Source organism: Stigmatopora argus, chromosome 16, assembly GCF_051989625.1.
Source record: "Stigmatopora argus isolate UIUO_Sarg chromosome 16, RoL_Sarg_1.0, whole genome shotgun sequence".
Classification (NCBI taxonomy): domain Eukaryota; kingdom Metazoa; phylum Chordata; class Actinopteri; order Syngnathiformes; family Syngnathidae; genus Stigmatopora; species Stigmatopora argus.
In genome coordinates this window covers 1,803,907-1,819,604 of record NC_135402.1, presented here as the reverse complement: position 1 = coordinate 1,819,604, position 15,698 = coordinate 1,803,907, and the positions used below count along the sequence as shown (strand labels likewise).

Sequence of the window (15,698 nt, the reverse complement as noted above, 5' to 3'; positions counted from 1 at the left end):
ACACCCTTCATGTAACTTTGAAACGTCATATTTCAGGTAGAGGCTCTAACTAATATTCTCAGAACACCTTATCAACAGTTATATCTTTAACGATACCAAAGTCTAAAGAGATAAAGGGTAATGCTTAATTTGACTTTATTATTAACAGAGATCTGATATGGACATAGTTATACCTCAAATAGAACATAGAAGAAAGTAGGCCAAAAAGTAGTAAACAAAGCATCACTAAAGGCCACCAAAACCAGTGTCAAAAAACCCAAAAACTGGTTCAAGGCAGATAAAGACACACCCAAACTTTGTCTATACTCACCATGTCAGCCAAGTCAAACTGATTACAGATTGAATTCACTGCGGAACATTTTGTGTATGAATTCATGTGAACAAAAAAGTAATATGTTAATTTTACTGTCAGTCCTCCAAATCCAGACCAAAGTGGCCGTAGAGATCTCGTGTGGTGGTCCCACGTAGAGCAGCTGGAACAAAAACAGCAAAGCAGGAGTTATGGTCAAACATATACATGCATTTGCAATATAGAAGCTTTTTGTGTAATACATCGAAAAAATACACTATTTAATACGGGTACTTTGTCCCAGTCGCCTACTATAGGGATTTTCCAGTGTTCACTTTCTCCTTACATCACCATTCCATATACCCATCGCCCACCCAAGACCACCCGCCCCCTGAGCGCATCAACTCTCTAAGCAAACTCTGTCAAAGCATGCTTTTAAAATGGCCGAGGCGAGGTCAGAGAGGGAGGAAGTTGCTGTGTGTTTGTGTTTGTATGAGACTCTAAGCAGGAGTGTAAATAATAGACAGAGACGGTGATTGTGCCCAAGTGCGGTCAAAGACCATCATTGTACTGTAGTGGAAACGCTAGCTGTATACAAAAGAGTCGTTATCGAGGTGATTTGTGCTGGGGGAGGAGCACATTGGGAAACAATGCCGTGTGTATCGTATGATCAATGCGCAAAAATTTAAAAGAGAGCGTCGGGGGTGATGTCGACGTGTGGCAAATCTGGGGGAAAAGGCATCACTCGCCCTCCTGATTGATTCATTCAAACTTTGCAACAGCAAGGCTGAAAATAGACAAACTTCTGCATTTTTAAGGAGTCATTTGACCTTGTTGTTTCTAAACAGAGCACCACAATCTTCTGATAAAAAAAAATGACTATGATTTATCTATGCCTACAATGCGTCATAAAAACATGTCGACTGAATGGTTTGTATAATAGTTTAAAAAAATTAAATTACCGGAGGGACAATTTCTCATTTGATGGCCAACAATTTGAAATTAGGGCAAGAGGACTGAACATTTGTTATAAAAAACATGAAGATTGTGGTTTTCTTTATTCAGTCAAGCTGACCTCACTGCAAACAAAATGTCAATTTACCCATCCATCTTTGTTGTGAGCACTTAAATGTTTAATGTAATTTATACACTGTAATTTTAGTAGTGATCACAATGTCAACAAGTGCATTTACCAAACCCCAAAGTGTTTTTTTCTTTTTTCATAAATAGAGCCAAAGGTTATCTCAACCTTCACATGCTGAAATGTGTCTTTCGCTACTAAGCAATATTCAGATTGTGCAATTCCCCTTTCACCGCTGTTGCATCATTAGAGTTTTGTAATGTTTTAGATTTCCTTTTAAACTAAGAGATGAAATCATTTCCTGCTCATACAGCAATCAGATTATTGCTCTGACCCTTATTAACGGTCATTTTTCATACCTATTCTGCCCAGGAGGGACTGTCCAATGTCTTTGATGTCATTGTACTCATGCAGCATATCAATGTGATTGTTGAGCTCCTCCATTTTGCATCCTCTGAAGAGAAAGCACAATTTCAACCAGAACGAAGACTTTAAAAGGACGATCATTTGGATCATTTTCCAGCAGTCCCCTGCTGCAAAAACATGTGCTAAAGTCAATTTTCAAGGACTGAAAACAGCTGTACTCACTCCAACTCAAGCTGTGCAATCTCAGCATCCAGCTGCATTTGCTTTTTCTCCAAATCCTCCACTTCTTCTCCAAGACTCAATTTACAAGTTTTGTTTACATGACCCTATGATCCAAAAAAAATGAACATGTATCACACTATCCATCATTTTTTTTGGATTTATTGTGGTTGCTACCTACCGGTGATTTGAAGTTTGAGTGGACTTTATTCAACTTTGAAGAAGGAGTTCTAGTGGGACAAAAGTTTTTTCATCAACGTATGTTCATGAACGCATCATAAAATTGCATTAAAAAAGCGACTGTGAGAAATTTATGGGGTACTGCCCGAAATCAAACAACAACCCAAATGTCTACACATAAAAACACATAAACCAACTCTAAACTATCATAAAAACAAATAATTAATAATTAATAAAGTTAAAATCTACTATAAATAGCAATTCATGCATTGAATTCGCAATAAAACAACAATCAAACATGCTCCCGAAAAAGATTTACCTTTTCAGCGGTCCTCTTTTTAACTCACTCGCTATTGGTGTCAAATTAGGATCGGTAAACTTATTTTGGTCCACAATATCACCAGGCGATTGTTCTGCGTTCATATTCTCACTCTTTTACAATGTAAACATGAAGAATTCAAACAGGAAGTTCATGCCGAGCGCGTTGTTGTCGCACTAAATTTGATTGGCTATCAACATCCGTAAGGCGGGGCTTTGGCAACTACGGTGGCCGAGCAATGTCCAAATCTACATGCGGACAAATCATGTTAACTAAATAGTGTTCCATGTTTTGATTTTGGGTACTGATTTTCATAAAAATAAATGAATAACGCATGAAATTAAAGGTTTTTTTTTGTTTTTGTTTTCAATTCAACCACCAGAGGGCACCAAATCACCTACCTAATGCATGGATTGAAGCTTGAGGCCACGCTCGAGTCCTCTTTTTTGCCGTCTCTGGCTTCCAGTTGCCAAGAGAACGCCGACTGCAATATCCGAGAGTGACACTTTGACGGATATTCATGTGCTAATCGACAGCCAGCCGTCTTTAGAGAGAGTCAAGGCTGTCTCTCAGACTGATTTACTGCAAGCGGCGCCCTGAAACTAAATCACCGGAAGATTAACAAAGCCATAAAGGTCAAATTGAGTGTGCAAAACATACAAGCACACGCACACATAGTAGTTCAGACTTTTAACACACATTGGAAAGTGAAGATGTTCACCACGGTTCACTGAATAGGGACCCAGTAAGTGGAGGAAGAGGAAAGATTACGCTTTTAAAAGTGGGAGAAAAGAGGGTTTGCGTAGTGAGTAAGAAAGAAAGATGGAGTAAATGCCACTCTTGGCTATGTAGGACATAAAATCCAAGTCCATTCAGTTTTATGTCCTTGGGATTCATTGCTTATTTATCAGATTTCTTTTTTTTTTTTACAAAGACAGCAAGGATGGCAATGAAAAATTCAGACAGGAAACAGAAAGATCACACACACTGTCTGCTAATGGCTCGTGCATGTTGTTCGTTGTGTGTGCAAGATGGCTTATTGAGATTTCACCCTCATTGGATACAGTTTTCTGCTTCCCAAGAAATACATATGGAATTGCTGTCCATCAAGTCAAATGTTGGATTTTTTAAAAATTGAGTTGATATGTATTGATCAGTGTAACCTGTGTGGTATTTTTTTTTATTGTGGTACTTGCTTGGGAGGAAAAAGCATACAGTGGTACCTCGTGGTACGACATGCTCGTGGTACGACGGAAATTTCGATCGTATAATTCGCTCGCGATACGATTAAAATTTCGAGATGCGACCAAGCCAGGTGGCCATGACAGGCTGTTTATCATTGTAGCGCACTGTCTTTTTTTGCCACATCTCTTTCGTGTATAACTACTAGATCTACAAGGACTGAACGATTTATTCAGACGAGTTTCGACCAGGAAACGCACAATGCGCATGCGCGGGCAAAAAGAGGGCTTTCTGGGTAATGAAGTAAACTCGTGCACACAACACTCATAGGCAATGGCACCCTTTCTCAGAATAAAACTTCATTGTGAGGACATTTGTGTGCATCATTTTTGGAACATATTGAAGGAAATACAACAGCAAACAGTCCATCGATAGCGAACGTGAGGGTGGAGGCGTGGCAAACCGCTAACCCGGAAAACGAAGGTAACAAAAGATTAAGACAAAACTAGAATTCAGTTTTGTGTAAAGTTACATTAAACGTATGTTTGAGTGTGTCTGTATATATTTATCCAAGTTAATTTAAATTAGTTTGTTCGTTTACGAGTGCCGTGGATAAAGTCCCCCCAAACAGCCCCCCACCTCCGCCTCCGTGTGCGTCGTTGTCTCTCCCCTCCGCGAAATGCGTCTAATCTTACATCTATTAAACACATTTTATTACTATTAAATCACTCGTTATTTATCACTTTGTCAATATATGGCGAATTAGAAGAAATAAAACATTTTTTCCAATCCAATATCCTGTTTTTGGTGTTTTTTCAGAGGGTTGGAACCAATTAATTTGTTTTCAATTCATTTCAATGGGAAACGTTCGCTCAAGTTACGAAAAGCTCGACATACGATCTCAGTCTTGGAACGGATTACGATCATATGTCGAGGTACCACTGTATTTGAGATGGGTGAACATGCCAACTTCAGACAAGAAGATCATTGCACCAAACTCCAAGTTCGCATTCTCGACCATAGAAACCCCCCGAATTTTTAAGATTCATTTTTCGTAGTATCACCCAGTGAGGCAACCTAACTTGCACGTCGTTGTGTACAAAAATCTCTCCATTGGTATAAAGCAGCGAGTGGAAAAAAGGCAATGTTGGTTGGAAAGCCTCTTATCTAACATCTTCATAATTCATGGGCATCCCAGCCACTCTGCTGTGCTGCATTTCAATTCCTCCACTGGAGATTTATGGCGAGGGGAAGACAATGCTCAACACTGATATACAGTACAAACCCCCAAAAACATGAGTAAACATTCATCCAGAGTTAGCGCTTATATCAACAAATACAACAAACACCAAGACGCAAATAACATAATATCCAATGTCACCATGACTACGATTGTTTGCATACAAACTTTCAGCTTACTGTCTTTAAAGTTGGCGAAAAATCCCAATCAAATTTAGGTAAAAAAGCACAAAAGAAAAGCCCACAACAGAGGCTATTTTATATGTGATAAAGAAATCATGGCATGATAAATAAATCCATAAGTGACGACTGTCATGAATTGCCTTTTGGCTGCAAAGCAAAATGGAACCCACGAACGGGAAGCAGAAAAACGTGAAGGAAGTGCTGGTGCACAAATTAGAATATTACTGAAAACTAACCTTACAAATAAATAATCAAAACTGGGACAAAGTTAACAAAATAAAAATTAAACAAGGGAGACGCACACCGACGAACATGACTTACGCAAATGGGAAACAACACCCCCGCAAAAACATACCAAAACACGGGATTTAAATACACATACAGAAATTGATGACAAATCACAGACACCTGGGAAGGACAAAAACACATAAAAATCACACAGCATGGTGGATTAGTGGTTCACACATCAGCCTCACAGTGAAGAGTTGTGATAAATTCCAGAGTCAAACTGTCACCAAAATAAAGCATATCAAGTCAAAATGTAATGGTAAACATGCCACTTAAAAGCCCCCACTTGCAATTGTTGATAGACACCCGCGTTTCAGCACGGTTTGTTGGTAATGCGAGCACATCTGCTGCTTGCCTCACCAAGGAAATAATCTATATTTTCTCTCGTTTCGCAGCTGTCTGCTACGAGCTGTTTGTTCGTGCGAGATGGGAACCGGTGATCCGACATTTATTTTGCATTTTAGCTCAAACGGTAGGAAACAAACTTTAGGGGTGAAGTGAATTTACAGTTTTAGGTTCTGTCGAGCCAGATGTGAAAGAAAACTCCCGTTCGAGAAGGTCGCCGATGGTACACGGTCGATTGGTCGCCGGTCTTTTGGTCGCCCGTAAGGTTATTGATAATTACCATTTAAATTGTTGCTCAAATTCCCCAAATACAAACTGCAAATTACTATTTAGTCATACTTAATGCCCTATTAATTATTAGGCTAAAGAAAAGCTCAAAATTTCCCGGACTTGTATTGTGTTTTTGTTGGAGAACTTGTTAAGACCCTGACTGACGTCGCTTCTTAAAGGGACAACGCATGTACATACAAACTCTTCTACACTCACACGTCGGCTCAGTGAAACTGCTCATGGCCATTGTTGGCTTTGATTGATGCGTAGACCGTGTTGTTTTACCTTGTTATGTCGCCAGTCTTTTGGTCGCTGGTCTTTTGGTCGTCAGTCTTTTGGTCGCCGGTCTTTTGGTTGCTCGTTGCCGCGGTCGGGGCGACCAAAAGACCGGCGACCATTCAACCGCACACGGTCGCCGACGATGCCCGTGACGACGCACAGGTGACGTTGAACCTGCCGAGAATTGAAGAAATGATGATACAAATCTGCACAGGAGGGAGCTGCGGTATTTTAAGATTGCCATGATTTAGGGAAGCACGCTATATGAATAAAGTCTTTGAAAAATACCCACCCGCCTGGGAGAGGAAATAGATGTGCTTATTAGAATAGTGAGTCAGAGCTAATGAATGAGGGATGGGACAGAAGACATGGACAGATGTAGGCGTTGTGTGGAGCCTCCCTGGCACTGACATGAATCGGCAATCTGTGAACACATCAATGCATCAGATTAAATTCAGGCATGAAAAAGAATTCTTTTTATTTGCACTTCATCCCAAGAGAGAATGACTGTCACCAATGTTATAAAAATTGCCTTAAACTTAAATCCTATGACAGCCAAATGTGACTAAACAATTTTATTTGTCAGTTTTGTCATGCTTTTAGTGTGTTTTTATGGCCGCCAGATTATGGCAGAATCCAGATTACATAAAAAAGGCAAACCCACCAGGTAACTACATCTCTAATCAATCAGCATAAATTTTCAGAGATATCCAAAATTATGCCTTCAATTAAAAAAACTCTGTGTTAGAAAAAAAACACTTTAAAGGAATCAAAACATTTAATAATTGTCCTTACCGCACATTCTCATAAAGGTTGTGGGGGTGCTGGAGCCTATCTCAGCCATCCGTGAGCACCCGGAATTGGTCGCCAGTCAATCACAGGGCACAAAGAGACAAACAAGCACTCACACTCATACCCAAGAACAATTTAGTGTGTTCAACCATCTTACCACGCATGTTTTTGGGATGTGGGAAGAAACCAGAGTACCCGGAGAAAACCCACACAAGCCCGGGAGACCATGCAAACTCCAAACTGGAAGATCGGAACTCACCGAGATGGTTCGATGGTTTCTAAATGGGCTTGAATAGAAAAATCAAGCACGTTTTAACACCATTTTTTTTAATTAACATTGTGTCTGTTAGCCAGTAAACTGTTAAAAACAAGGACAGAAACGTGTCTGCTGAACTTCTAGAAACAAAAAACACTGCATTGGAATTGGCGCAATTCATCATGGCAACTACGCTAACAAGAGCAGAGTTTGTCTCGTCTTCGTTATGGCACCGACTTCCTCGTACGTCGCATCGTTAACGAGGAAAATTTGCGCATTTGCGGGAAAGCACGTCAATCATCTCCGTGTTTGATACTCTGGAAAAAATAAATCAACGAGCTTCCCGGGTAATAGGATAAACAGAGACAAGGGAGATACAATAACGTCCATTTGGAAAGGGAAGTGTGTCCAGTGTCACTTCCTCTCATCATGGAGTCGTAATTAATTCCGCTCATGAAGACCGTCGAAATTCAAAAGCCAGTTTCTGAGTCCGAGCGTCAGTCTCGGTCAAGAGCGGGAATAATTGTAGAGAGAGAAGCCTGTTAAATATTTAAAGAATGGGCTTCAAAGCTCGATGAATGTTCACAACGTGGATCAACAAATCAAAGACAGAAGAAAGTGTGGAAAGGTCCATCAAGCTTCAGCAAAGAGGCCAAAATAGATGGCTTCCCTTACAATAGAAACTTGCCATTTCACCAATTCTGCACACGATGGAAACCGGTAAAATGCCAGCATTCCTCATTTAAAACATATTCACCATTATTGCTGCTGATTAGCATGTGGGTGATGGAATAAAAAAATAAAATTAAAACTATACATGGCTGAATTCCCATAAGATAGTTGGATTTCATCCAAAAAGAACCATTTTTTTTAAATTTGTAACCCCCATGATAGAACTACTGTAAAATGTTGAACGGATGATAGTGTAAATATCATTTTACCTTCTCCAAATAGCCTTATTTTATAAATTGTGTGGAATGCACTGCTTATTTTCATAATGTTGCCCTTGCCTATAAAATTAGACGATTTGTTGACATTAAAAAAGTCAACAACTATGGTTCCGTGGGCTAAAATGACTAATCTTTCATTTCTTTTTTCTTAAAAAAATACTAATACAGCTAACGTCTCTCTGCATTTGAATGTTTTCTCAGCCTGTATGTATGCAAATATGGTGCATCAATGCATGGTTCTTTTTGCCTTATCATAATCCCAATTACGTTTTTCCCGTATTTCAAATTGTGTACGCTGTAAAACAACTTTTGTACGGGAAAACTATTTACGTTTTTTGGGGGGAAAATAATTTCGTTTTACCCATTTTGGCTCTAATCCGGATCATCTCGGTCGCTGGTAGCAGACGAAAACGTCGATTGCTAATATTGTCGTGCTTTAAGCATTCCCCTTTCACACATCGGCCTTCACACTATAAAAAAATATAGTGCGTCAGTAAGCAATGTAGCCAGACATCCAAGTTGTCAGCGTCATACAGCGACATCTACAGAATCTTGAATTTAGTACATACACAAGACGCACCGACTGATTGGGCGCAACATCCACTTTGGGGAAAATATTAGACTTTTAGGCAGTTTATGTGAGATTATATTAATGTTTTACTTTTTTCTTTAAAAAATACTAATACAGCTAACGTCTCTCTGCATTTGAATGATTTCTCAGCCTGTATGTTTGCAAATATGGTGCATCAATGCATGGTTCTTTTTGCCTTATCATAATCCCAAATTAATTGCACTAATAAGTCATTTAAATGAAACTTTTTGTATAGGGTAAATTCCCCAATTATTATTATTAAATTCCCCTTGCGTGCTATTTTATGGCAAACACCTACTAAATTCTTGCAAAGTGTTGAAAAACTAAATATATAATAACATTCACGGTCCTATGAGGAGGTCCAACTACCACAGCAAACTAAAAATATTTGGGGAAAAATAAATAGAGGATTTCTGTCTTTTTGCAAGCCCTTTGCGTCGTGACGTCATCACAGCCAGAGTTAAATCTAGCTAAAAAAAACAAAAAAAAAAGAAAGAAAAAAAACAAAACAAGGCACCCCCATCCCAATGATGCTGAATTATGTTTGATAATCTCCATAATCAGTGCATGGAAGAGCGGACAGATCCTTCCGTGACTGGGGAACACGGCTCCTAATCATATTTCACTTTTTGTTATGTAGCAGCTACGGCAGAGAGAAAATCCCTGACGGAAAAAAAAGGAGGCGGGGCGACAATATAAATAGGATTTCGGAACATTTTGGAATGTTTGACAAAAGCACGGTCAAGCCGACAGGTTACATAACTCCAATACGTCAGCGGATCCACGTCGGTGTTCCAGGTGAAAAGCAGTTTTTTAGACCCCGACTGTAACAAATGGCATCCTGAGACTGCACAAAATAAACGTGGGGGTCGCTCAAGGGGGACATTGAACGGGGGTTGGTCCGAGAATCCGGTCCACGGACCCGGCTAGACGTCGGTGCTGATGCTACAGCTTCGAGCGTACATGTCCCTCATGGTCACGGAACGGGCCAATTGCGGCTTCCGATAGTTGGGAACGTCGACGGGCACGGGCAGCTCCAAGTCCGGCCGCTGAGGGGGCCGGTAGCCCACCCGCTCGCCGCCGTTCCTCAGGCCGTCGGCCTGGTGGTGCAGAAGCGGCGGCGGGGGCGCCGGGGGCTGCAGGTAGAAGGGCATCTCGTAGTGGGTGCACGAGGGGCAAAAGGTCTGCGAACGCGTCAGTTTCCGGGCCAGCGGTGGGGTGGGGAAGAGGGCGGGGCCATTGGGGATGGAGGAGGCGGCCGCCGTGGCCGCCACAATGTTGTGGTTGGAGTGGATCGGCGGCAGGCGCGAGGTCACGGCGAAGTCGGGCTCCTCCTCCTCCGACTCGGACTCTTCCTTCTTACAGCAGTAGTACTGCAAAGTAGACACTCGGGTCAGAACCAAAGAACGTCAACGGTTGAGGGCGTGCGGCAATATACTGCTTTCTTTCGTTGAATAATAATATGTTCTTAATGGAGGTAGACGTCAATGGCAGCTTATTGATAATGTGTTTAATTTGGGACAATCATAGTATAAAAGAGGCAAGTTTGTCTATACCAGTGGTGGGCAAACTTTTTGAATGGCATCTTATTGATAATATGTTTAATTTGGGACAATAATAGTATAAAAGAGGCAAGTTTGTCTATAGCAGGGGTGGGCAAACTTTTTGACTTGCGGGCTTCTAAAATTTGACGGCATTTGGACACGCAATGTAATTTATCAAACCTGGGGATTGAAATATAAGAAAAAAGACACAATTGAAGGTGAAAATGTATTTTCAAATGTACTTTCAACATTAAGAACATATTATTATTCAACGAAAGAAAGCAGTCTTTACATTGAGAGTGATGAGCGGTATTGCAGGGCAAAGGGAAATGAATGAGGTCATTGATTTTTACTATGATTTGGACAACGTTGGCGGGCCGGATTAAAAAGCCTAGTGGGCCATATATGGCCTGCGGGTCGTAGTTTGAAAAACTTGCACAGCAATACGAGCGAATCCGGCGACGAGAAACATGTACACATGCGCCAATAATACGCAACTTATTGATAATTTTGATATTAGATATTCAGATGTTAATTCTCTTACATTGTCAATGCTCTAATCCGGATCGTCTCGGTCACTAGCGGCAGACGGAAACGTCATCGTCGATTGCTAATATTGTCATGCTTTAACCATGATATGCATTCCACCTTTTCACTACATAAATATAGCATGTCAGCAAGCAATGTACCCAAACATCCAAGTTGTCAGCGTCATTCAGCGACATCTACAGAATCTTGAATTTAGTGCATACACAAGGCGCACCGGCCGATTGGGCGCTACGTCCACTTTGGGGAAAATATTAGACTTTTAAGCAGTTTTTATGTGTGACAATATATTTATAAGTTTTATGTATTTGTAGGGTTTATTGTCACTTGTTAAGAGGAATTGCAAACAATAATGAGGGCAGCAATTGGGCCGAGGTTGCCAGGTATGTATTCTGCTGTATAAATCAATCGGGATTTGGCTGATGTGCGACTGAACGCTAGCAAATGAGTTAGCGTCAAATGTAAAGCTCTTCTAGTAAAGTCAGCGCAAATTCTACGAGGCATTTATGGGTCCTGGCCTTGACGATTTACAGGGTTCTTCAAAGAGAAAGAACCGATCGCCTTCATTCAATGGATTAATGGACGGCAATAGAAAACTCAAGGCAAACTTACACTCCAAAATCCTACTTGTTTTTACATCACATTCCAATCAAAATTTTTACTTGTCAGTCCAAAAAACTCGAAAGCCAAAAATCCAAATTTGTCTAAAATGGCCAATCGTAATTTTAATTGCTTTATCTTCATTGTGTACAGCCCATAAAGGCTTCATCTCTTTCAGAGAAGACCTTGTATTTTCCAACCTGATAAAGGCAGACCACAGACAGCATTAATTAAAACATGCAACAAAGAATTGGGATCATTTTTTTTTACTTTTCTGTCAGTGCACAAATGACTGCGCCACTTTGATGTATCAATGGGACGTCTGTGTTACATGAAACGACATCCTGATAGAATGAGACAACGAATGATATACAACGATGAGAGAGGGACGAAATTTGCACAAAAATGATCTCATGAATGATTTACGGTGAGCTCGGAGGGACGGACAGAAATTGCAGCGCATGTTCTTTCCTTTCTTGAAATAAAAACCACGCAAACACACTTTAGTGAGCGCACAGACTATTTGTCGTCTTCAAACAATCTGGCAAGTACAAAGTCATTGTTCATTCTAGCTTCATTTCGAAGGTCTCGATAATATAATGTCTTTGCTTTAATGGCCGGACTCGATAATTGCCCGCCGTTACTTTGAGGCCAAATAGAAGTTTCCGGGATGCATCTTAATCGTGTCCTATATTCGACTTTACTGTCCATTAAATAAATGGCTAGCAGCAACACTGCGAAGGTTGCAGTTGTTAGCGAACAATAATTGTCTGTAACAGTGACGTGATGCAGTTCATTGATAGTACATTCATTTAGGCACTTAAATTAGATTAAAGTGTAATGATAATATTAAGAAATAAATGAGTATCAGCATGTTTTAGATCACATGTGTTAAAGTGGAAAATAGTGGATAAAGAAATCTAAATAATGACTAAATACAGTTGGTACCATAAAACAAAAACATCCCCATGCATTAAAAGAGATGTGAAAAAAAACAAATAATACGAACATTTCGATGCAGAAAATGCATGCTCTATAGCACAGGTGTCAAAGTGGCGGCCCGGGGGCCAAATCTGGCCCGCCGCATCATTTTGTGTGGCCCGGGAAAGTAAATCACGAGTGCCGACTTTCTGTTTTAGGATCAAATTAAAATGAAGAGTATAGATGTATATTAAATTTCCTGTTTTTCCCCCTTTTAAATCAATAATTGTCATTTTTTAATCCTTTTTTGTGTTTTTAGTTGAAAAATCATTTTGTAAAATCTAAAAATATATTTAAAAAAGCTATAAACATTATTTTAGATCTATAAAAATGGAATATTCAGGGCTTTTAATCCAGTTCTTTTAATCAATTTATAAAAAAAATCCAAATATTATATCTAAAATGGTGCGGCCCACGTGAAATGAAGTTGACGTTAAAGCGGCCCGCCAACCAACCCGAGTCTGACACCCCTGTTTTAGATCATTGGACACCAAGTATAACAGTTTCCAAAAAGTAGTGCAGTTATCTTATAGGCAATGTGAATTTAACACTCCTAGAAGTACTCAAATACTTCTTAAACCTTACTCAGCACATTTAGATATACTATTAAAAGTACTTTTAACATTTGAAATCCACTGAAACTCTCCATAAAATGTCTGAAATATTGTATCTATCAATGTGTCAAAGTACTAGATCTAGTACTCAAATACACTCTAATGCATTTTAAAAAACTATTGAACCCTAAAACTGCACAAATGCACTTTAATTTAACAAGAAAGGCTCCATAATTAACCATCTATGTGGTATCTGTTAAAACCATGCAGTACTTTGTATGGCCGTATTTTGATTTTATTTGTATTATTTTAATTTCACCATCTTGAGTGTCTACATCCAATTTTTTTAATATCGGGTTTGAATATGCATTAAAGATGCCTATTTCTAATGAAAACTAACTAAGGAATACTCAAATACACTAAAGTTATCATAAATCCACTGCAATACTATTATTTTAATTCACAGATTCTTCACGCACCATTTGTTCAGCTTTTTACCTCAGAAAATCCTCCATATATCCAAAAATAATTTTAAATAAGTAAAAGTTATGGACTTTTGTAATGCTTGTACTCACCTGTAGTCTGCAGTAGCACAGTACTGCGATAATAAGAAGTAATATGACCGTCGCAAGAATTCCACCAGTGATGACCACTGTCCCGGCTGTCATTCGAATGGCTCTCCATCAACTGCCTGCATAAAAATACAAAAAGAGGATTTAAAAAAATAAATAAAAATGGGGTGAAGACCCAAGTGAGAATAACGAGAGCCAGAAGGCTCACAATAGAGAGGCGCCATCAAGTAGATTACACCGGCGTGTCACCTCAGCGCTACTTATTGAATTATCCAGCTGTTACAAATAAATGTAATCGAATCATCTGGCAAGTGCTGCCCGCTGTGTCAGCTCAGACTTGAAAGCATGTTGGGGAGGGGCAAAAAAAATGGAAGTTTTGAGGATACTTGATTACGGGCAATCAAGATGATGTGCTGTGAAGAGAAAGACAATAAAAAGGGAAGTAGATTTGCGGTTGGAATTCCAATTAAAGGCAAAAAAGTGGGGTTTAGCACAAAATATGTTGACTTACCCAAGTTACAAAGTTGGAAATTATGGTAGTAAAAAAACAATAACAAAAAAAACCCAAGTCTTTAAACTACTTTTATGTTGTTTATTGGTATTGAGCTGTTTTTTTTATGTAGCAGTGGAGCTCATCGTTAAATATTCATCTTTTTTTGCAATACATTCATTCGCGAGGGTCAGAAGATTGCTGCAGCCTATCCCGGTTAATTACGGGAAGGAGGCGGAGTCCCGCCTGAACTGTTTGCCAGCCAATCACACAGGAAGTCTAATGTGGTTAACCAGCCTACCACGCATGTTTTTTGGAATAAAGGAGAGAGCGAGTGTACAGATGTGGAACAAAAATGGAAAAAATAAATAATAATACACGCACCACCACTGTCAGATATTTAAAAAACACAAACACCTTCACTGTAACAATACTGTTAAATATGCAGATGCCAACTTAGTTTACAAAATCTTCCGACACAAAGCTCCTCCCCTGCAAGATTTTGTACCAAAAAGTTCCATCACATCAACAAAGGCTGGCTCTAGAGGTGACTGTGTAGTTCCCTTCAAAAAGACTGCCTTCTCTCATCATACCTGGAACTCAATACCAATTAACTTCTGTGAACTCCCGTCTCTGAACCTCTTGGCCAATCATCTTGAAGCCTAGCTATTAGACGAACAAAATTGCAATCACAACACTGTCCAAAACTGCTCAACGTAAGCGTACGTGTGTCTGGTATGCATCATCGTTTATCTTCAACCTACACAAAGGACTACTAAAGACAGAAATTAGCCCTCAGCTACAATCTTACATATTTACATGTTCATTAATATGTGCTGTCCCTTATTCAATAAATCAAACTCAAAAACACAAAAAAGCATTGAACCCTAGATCTCAGAACTGCGAGGCGGACGTGCTAACCACTCCGTTACCGCGCCACCTCTTTCCGTAATTAGTCCACCAAACCACAAGCAGCACGTCCCATGCTATACCGTACATGCGTACATAAAACTGTCAAAACAAATATGCGACCTTAAGCCCCGCCCTCCATATTTTAGCACCGTACGTGTCTCTAGGGCCGTTTTAACCCGATCGTAGCATTACGGCAGTGTCAATTATTCAAACCCGCGCGTAACCCACGCGGGTGTAAACACTCCACAGAGTGTAATAGCTCAGTTTCTGCTGGTGTCGGTCCACCGTGGTGAGACGAGGTTAGCGGCGATCCTCGGTCGCCGCTAACACGCTCAGACAACAACGCCGGAATAAGGCGCCGCGATTTGATGGAACATGGCAGAGATCACAGCAGAGGTCTTGCCGGGAATAATGGCCGCTGACAGCCTTTCAACCGGAGCGGGGGCGACACTTGAGAGGTGGCGAACAATAAGACCGGCTCTCTTATAGGTTTAGGCTGTCAACACACCAGCTGATTTGTGTGTACGTCTGCAGGGCTTTATCCAAATCGGGAAAGTTTGGTGAATAACTACACAGCTTTTGCTGTATTTGCTGTCGCCGACTACCTACAACCATTTTTTTAATCCTTCAGTCTATAATGATTCATACTACAATAAGTGGAGATCGTTA

General features: G+C 40.1%; 2 protein-coding genes across 7 annotated transcripts in view; both read right to left on the bottom strand.

Moving 5' to 3' along the window:
• Positions 1-118: 118 nt before the first annotated feature.
• Positions 119-2,616, bottom strand: swi5 (SWI5 homologous recombination repair protein). Its single transcript, XM_077622121.1, has 5 exons — positions 2,455-2,616; positions 2,137-2,185; positions 1,959-2,062; positions 1,730-1,824; positions 119-473 (listed from the first exon to the last, which is right to left on the bottom strand). Exons 1-5 carry the CDS (start codon positions 2,556-2,558, stop codon positions 409-411), a joined length of 417 nt encoding a protein of 138 aa, XP_077478247.1. The 5' UTR covers positions 2,559-2,616; the 3' UTR covers positions 119-408.
• A 6,233-nt stretch (positions 2,617-8,849) lies between these two features.
• The window catches only part of LOC144090550 (protein FAM163B-like), a 31,435-nt gene continuing 24,586 nt past the window's right edge, over positions 8,850-15,698 (bottom strand). For all 6 annotated transcript variants that reach the window (XM_077622115.1, XM_077622120.1, XM_077622119.1 and 3 more), the window contains 2 exons: positions 13,631-13,746; positions 8,850-10,203 (listed from right to left, as the gene is read on the bottom strand). In XM_077622115.1, the coding sequence (XP_077478241.1) occupies positions 9,757-10,203; positions 13,631-13,723 (540 nt within the window). In that variant the 5' untranslated portion in view covers positions 13,724-13,746 and the 3' untranslated portion in view covers positions 8,850-9,756. The remainder of the gene's footprint in view (positions 10,204-13,630; positions 13,747-15,698) is intronic.